Source organism: Hippocampus comes, unplaced genomic scaffold, assembly GCF_001891065.2.
Source record: "Hippocampus comes isolate QL1 unplaced genomic scaffold, H_comes_QL1_v1.1 scaffold122, whole genome shotgun sequence".
Lineage (NCBI taxonomy): Eukaryota > Metazoa > Chordata > Actinopteri > Syngnathiformes > Syngnathidae > Hippocampus > Hippocampus comes.
This window is the reverse complement of record NW_017842059.1, coordinates 2738477-2744976: the sequence shown is the minus strand read 5'-3', so window position 1 is coordinate 2744976 and position 6500 is coordinate 2738477. Positions and strand designations below refer to the sequence as shown.

Genomic DNA, 6500 nt, shown 5'->3' with positions numbered 1-6500 from the left:
TATTTTTATGAACATTATCAATGCATTTGCACAACGAAATAACGCTGAAATACAGAATAAGAGGACAGGCAAAGAGAAATCTCGATGTGCATTTGCTTAATTACGCAGATAAATCTTGTGGCTTACTAGGCTTTAAATAGAATAATTCAAATCAAATAAACAGGTAAAGATATCTGAAATTATTTCTATAGGATTGTTTAAATGAAATTAACATACGTCTGGCCGGCTGCGCTCCTGTTTAGCAGTTAAATAGCAATTAAATTACAGCGCATTCTCAGTTTTATCCAAATTGTTTGTTTTAAAACAAGTATTCCTTAGTTTAGTATCCGCACATCGTTTTAGTGTACATTTTTTAAAACATATATTGTGGCAGTCATAAGGAGCACACACGATTGACTGTAAACACGTCTTTATTCCACGACTGCCAACAAGTGGATCTATTCTGAACAAGGACAGAATAGTGTCCGCCATAATATTTATTAAAAGAAAAATAAACAAAAGTCCGTGAGAGAGAAGCCCGACCCAACCCGAATCTGTTTTACTTCCGCATTCCTGTCGTTTTGGTCCGCAGCAGAAACTGCACGTGTGACCACAAGTGGAGCTGCGCCGACGCTGCGTCGGAGCTGTCACGCTCAGCGGCTTTGCACGTGTGACCGCTCCACAAAATTTGCTCCGGTGTAAAATATATCGCAACAAAATATTTCGGTGCAGCGTCGGACCAAATGTGTGCCGTGTGAACAGGGCTTATGTCTCCCAGCTGGCTGGGGAACACCTTAGGATTCCCTAGGAGGAGCTAAATGAAATGGCTAGGAAAACGCAAGTCTGGGCTGCCCTGCTTAAGCTTGCCCCTGCAATCTGAACTCAGATAAGCGGAAGAGAATAAATAAATGAATGAATAAATTATAAGATCAGAAGTGAATACAAAAAAATTAACAAATACAACTCATCATGATTGGAGGACGAGTTGGGAAGGTTTGACCCTGACATTAGCCTTGCAAATTATGTAATTCCGCATTCCTCCCCTTCACCCTTTATTTTCCTACCTCTCTGGCCAAGGCCAAAAAATTGCTGTTGAGCTGCACATTGGACATGATCTCTGTCAGGTCCTCGTAATCTTCTACATCTTCATTAAGCTCCAAGAACATGCCATGGCGACCAAGCATGAAGGACATCTGCTTCTGAATAACTCTTCAAGGAAAATTCAAAGGCGTTAGTGAAAATAATACATCTATCTAAAGCTACAATTACTAAATGTAATGCCGCAGAGCAGTGCTCTTCATCTTAAGGTCTAAAGTCCTCACATGTCTTTGCAAGAAGTGAAGATGTTTTCGACGAGCTCCACATCATTGAGCATCAGGGCCAATCGAAGAGCCTCTGGATGCCGGTTGAATTTTCTGAAGATCTTCAAGGCACACCGTAGCAATGCAGAGTTTTCAGGCTCCGGAACATAGCTCACACAACTGGAACAGTGGTGGTTAAAGTGTCAAATACTTTTTGAGGACCTAATTACAGTAAACATACCAAACATCGTGATTATAGCAAGTTATAAAATGAACATACCTTGTGAGGTAGAGGCAAACCTTGCCATAGGCGTTCTCATCGATGTAGTCCTCCAGCATGTCCAGCCTCTCAATTTCCATCAACAGGTCACAAGCCTCATGCTCAGCATTGTGTGCCATGTTGTAAGGTACAATTTCCTTCACCAGCTTCAGCAACGTCTCCTGCTGGGTCTTATCGTTCTCCTCCACCTCCTGCCACTCTTTAGCCACCTCACCAGCCAGGTGCCTGTGAAAGACGAGGTTTGATTTTCTTTTTCAGCATGTTATCTTCATCTGAAAGCCAACTTGAAAAGTGACTTTTTTGTTAAATATAGTGCAAGGAAAATTCTTTTGCTGACTATATTTAGTCAACAGCAATTACCGAACATATTCATGTCCCCAGGAAGCCAGCTCTTCCTGGGAGCCCAACAGTCGATACTTCAGACACTCCCTCTCCCCACTCATTGTCATGGCCAGCACTGACACCACATCTGCACAAAAACTCTGCAAAGACAATAGTATGAGCAATTTTAAATCAATTTCATTGGCCCATTTAAGCGTAAATCAGAGTTTCCACTCCCCAAGATTTTGTGGGTTGGTTGTCAAGCTAAGGCATGCTACACAAATATTTTTCAAATCTTAACATTTAAAGTATGTATGCATGTAGGTATGTATTTCATTTCTTTGTTTTGATCTGTGACAGACAGAACACAGAAAAAAACAAAAATAAGGCATTTTACAGTTTTGGTTATATTCTGTGTGGTCTGCTCAGATAATCTCTACACAGAGGACAACTAATATTAAAATTCTGTTCTGTCACCAGCCTACCATCCAGTCCTCCAATCACACATGATCTCACAAACACAAAGACAAGTCTACACTTTTAGGTGTGCGCCATACATGGCAATGGCGAGTGATGAAAAAAAGCGGAAGGGGCGTGGCCTGGACGGGGCGTGGCCTGGACGGGGCGTGGTTACTTACAAAAGTGGCACTAAACATGCTGAAGATGAAGTGTATTCAATTTACACACTATTTGAAACTTCAACAGAAAAAAAATCCCAAGATTGTTCACTATTCTTTCAAGTGAAAATTTGTGCAATTTTGCTTATGCATTCCTAGTGAGCACCAATATGTAACTCCAAATTTGCTGCTCAAAATCAAAACTAAAAAAGTAAACACATTCCCTGCCATATTTAAGATTTGTTCATGACTTGTATTCATAAAGTGTTGTGTAAATGTGATAAAAAGCTGTTGATTCTTACCTCATACAGTGATAGTGAATATTTATTATGCATACAATTTATTATGCCTAACCGTGCTTTATTATCCAAGACAAAACGTGAATTATCAATATGAATATAAAACGCAAATAAAAACAAATAAATGTTATCATGCTGTTGCTACAAATGCATACCAAATAAAATTGAAAATATCATCCTCGTATATTTGAATAAAAAAGTATATACCTCGGAGTGTACCTGTCTATCGGCGAGGGGCGTCAGTGGAGCAGATTTCGTTGCTTGGTACTCCAGCGCGTAACGTCTTTAGTTGTATCCGCTGGCGAAGTTTGTTTGAAAAATGCCGATCCCAAGGAATAATTGCTCCGTCGAATGGCGATTTTGTCGGCATGTTTTTTCACTTTTGTTGCATGATCTGTCAGTGCCACGCATCCACGTTAATTAAGTCACTACAGTACACACAATAATCTTTGCCTGCTACGTCTGGTTTCTTCAAAAATTGTCCAAGAGCTTCTGTAACTTCGTCGAACTTGGAACCAATTTTAACCTTTACAGTGACTTTTCTGTCAAGCCAGTCCCATCGGAATTTATTCTTGACGTTTGAGTCAATTTCTAGGATTGAAGACTCCTGATCTTTCGTCAAAAATTTCATAATTCCGCTCAAAACGATCCGAGAACAATGAATTTGCGAGACGAAGAGGCCGCCATGAATCAGGTAAAACAATATGTTACATGCAATTTGATTGGTCCAATCGCTTGTAGTTAACCAATCGCTGGGCCGTATATAATCGAGCTAAGACTCCCGCAACAAATAATGCCTTCAATGATCTGATTAGTTGAAGCTTTCATCCACGTCCAATCGCAGGGCTGTTTACAAACGGAAAACAGAGAGACTGTTCGGGAGAGCTCGTGAAAACTCGACGATAAGGTATCTGACCGCCCCTAAATTTTTCTCAACGGATTTAGACGATTCACAAAAATGATCAATTTAAGAAATAAAACGGCGGATTTCCGCGGATCCGCGGAAAATTGCCATGTATGGTGCGCTGATTGCTCCCCAAGAAGTAAAACGGCGACGTCAGCAAGAAAAGACTTCCTGCCATCTGGAGAAGCCATGTTAATACAAAAATCCAACAATGAGTAAGACATAGTCGGTTTCATTTACAACTGATTTTTGTTTGTTAGTGAGGAGGCATCTTAGATTGCCTATGTTATTTTACATTATGTCACTGAGTCAAATGGCTCACGAGTAGTCAGTTTTCCATACAAATATGAAGATTTTTGGTCATAAATATTGAACACCTTTAATTGTTTGCATTGTCTGCACTGACTCGTTTCAGACCCTATTTTTGGGACAAATCCACTCTGAGCACACATCACACAAGATAGCCTGCATTTGATGTCCTTGGTCAGGAAGGGGAAAAAATAGCCTGGTGCATTTTAAATGTATCCCGGTGTTTTTTATCCTGAAGCACACTGAGTTTATGCTTGCCATAGGAAAAGTGCTCTACTAATAAAATTGACATCTATTGTCTTTATGTGTGTACCCAGACAGCCTTACTCACAGAAATTTGTAGGTACAGTCTTGCTGGCAGCAAGTTGTTGGTACATTTATCTGCAAGATCTTACTGTGTATTTTGCTCATGCGCAATGTACCTGAATCAATGCCATACCTTGTTTTCTCCAGGGGCCATGATTTCATAGATCTCTTTAAGCTTGCCGTAATGTGGGCGCAAAAATTTAAGAGGCTTGGGAACCGATGTCATGGAGGTGGTTGAAGAGCGAATCTGCCTCCGCAGCTCTTCCAATGCAGGACGGTACAACGCTGTGTTCTTCTCCTGCAAAGGAGTGAGTACAGGTTGGGTTAGGGTCAAGTCTTATTCTCAAATGTATTGGCTAAAATTCGAGTATTCAAATGACTAAATAGTCACCCCTAGTCGCTCCACCATCATCTCCAAATCCTCTTGTAACTGCTTATCTTCCTCAGACTAAAAAAAGACAAAGACAAAACTTATGAAAAGTCAATAAACATGTTTTGGTATTTTAAATCATAAATTGTACAAATATCGTGAAATGGCATCACTGTGCAAGGTTACCGTTAGCATGATATGCTAAAATTAGCTTATCAGTTAGCTAGTGTCGGCGACAGAAGATAAATCGTGGATTTGTCTGCGCAACAATAAAGCGCCTAAGATAAACGTTACGATCAGATTTTAAAGTCTGACAATAATAACAACACGTGCTATTTATGCACGTGTATTTAGAATGACAGTCACTGAGGCCTGCTGAGCCATGTTGTCAAAGTGGCAGTGACAAGGCAAAATAAGCCGGCTTGGCCCCGTGGCTTGAAACAACAAGCACAAAGCAGTGTTCACCAATTCTTGCTCCTCTTTCTTCTCTTTATCCTTCCCCGAAGGTTGCGAGTCCTTTTCCTTGTTCTTCTCATTCTCATCGGATTTTTCGGACTGCTTCTTGTCTTTGTTTTTGGAGTCCTCCATGTTTGCAAGCTCCTAAAACGTTCTGCCGATAGAAAGAGCAACCAGAGACCGGAAGTGTTTCTTTGCCGTACAGAAATCCTGGAAGTTGTTTCTTTACTGCCCCTACTGGTTTGGCATTTTACTACTGCTTGCCGTGCACATTTCACATGCAGCAGTAAAAACTACACGACGCAAGGGTAAATCGCGGAAGTATTCCGTTCATGAAAATACAACTATTTACCCAGCAGACTACAGTAATATTTAAAAATCTTTCTCCATATAGTCCATAGGTTTGGTTTAACTGTTACGTGTAAAGTTAGTTTGGTTTCTTCTCATGGTTTGTAGTAAAATGTTCGTAAATTCTTCAATTTAATTTTGTGAATAAATGCACGTTTTACGCGGTCACTCAGATGTTAAGACTTATGATATAGATGATTAATAGCACCACCTTTAAAATAATCGAATTTCTATTTTGGTCTTTTTGTAGTCGGTTTCGTATCCTCCCACGTTCATCGAGCGTCTTGAAGTTGTCAAAGAGGTCATGTGACCACATATTGTAAGTCACATGCACAGTGTTCCTGTTTATGTCAACATGGTTTCGCGGACCTATATATTTAATGTTGGTAACTTTGCTTTTCTGTTTGCTATCTTTGTGGTTGGAGAGGGACGAATCAAGGGGTTTGGTAGATTTTATGATTGGCAGAAACCCGTGTCCGACGATCAATGGTTCATACAGAAACTCGATCACTTCAATGGAGCTGACGGCAGAGTGTGGAAGCAGGTATACAGTATTCGGATTCTGTTCCACTCCTTACTGTTTATTGTATTTAACACTAATCCGTAGATTGTACAGTTGTAGGAAATGATTGTGAATTACTGATCGAGAAGTCTTCAGATGCAAAGTAGAAAGTTTAGTTTTATTTGAGTAGACAGACAGTTTTCTTAAGGTCCTATCTTGCTTTGCTCTCTCAGAGGTATTTTGTGAATGATGCCTTCTACAAGATGGGAGGACCGGTCTTTCTTATGATCGGTGGAGAGGGTCCAGCCAATCCAGCATGGATGCAACATGGTACCTGGCTCACATATGCAGAGAAACTGGGAGCCATTTGCTTCATGTTAGAACATCGCTTCTATGGAAAAAGTCACCCAACAGAGTATGTGTTATCATCGATTGTCTTAAAAAATAAGTGGAAATAAAATGTGGAGCCTTCTCTCTCTCTCTCTCTCTCTCTCTCTCTCTCTCTCTC

At 40.4% G+C, this 6500-nt stretch overlaps 2 protein-coding genes across 2 annotated transcripts in view; one reads left to right on the top strand and one right to left on the bottom strand.

The window, feature by feature from the left end:
- Positions 1-5274, bottom strand: part of psmd2 (proteasome 26S subunit ubiquitin receptor, non-ATPase 2) — a 12824-nt gene extending 7550 nt beyond the window's left edge. The window contains exons 1-7 of the mRNA XM_019861317.1: positions 5152-5274; positions 4708-4764; positions 4450-4614; positions 1921-2042; positions 1561-1785; positions 1302-1460; positions 1044-1188 (exon numbers count right to left, since the gene is read on the bottom strand). Coding sequence (XP_019716876.1) covers positions 1044-1188; positions 1302-1460; positions 1561-1785; positions 1921-2042; positions 4450-4614; positions 4708-4764; positions 5152-5274 — 996 coding nt within the window. The remainder of the gene's footprint in view (positions 1-1043; positions 1189-1301; positions 1461-1560; positions 1786-1920; positions 2043-4449; positions 4615-4707; positions 4765-5151) is intronic.
- Positions 5275-5796: 522 nt separating this feature from the next.
- Positions 5797-6500, top strand: part of prss59 (serine protease 59, putative) — an 8373-nt gene continuing 7669 nt past the window's right edge. The window contains exons 1-2 of the mRNA XM_019861318.1: positions 5797-6034; positions 6226-6407. Of these exons, the coding sequence (XP_019716877.1) occupies positions 5819-6034; positions 6226-6407 (398 nt within the window). The 5' untranslated portion in view covers positions 5797-5818. The remainder of the gene's footprint in view (positions 6035-6225; positions 6408-6500) is intronic.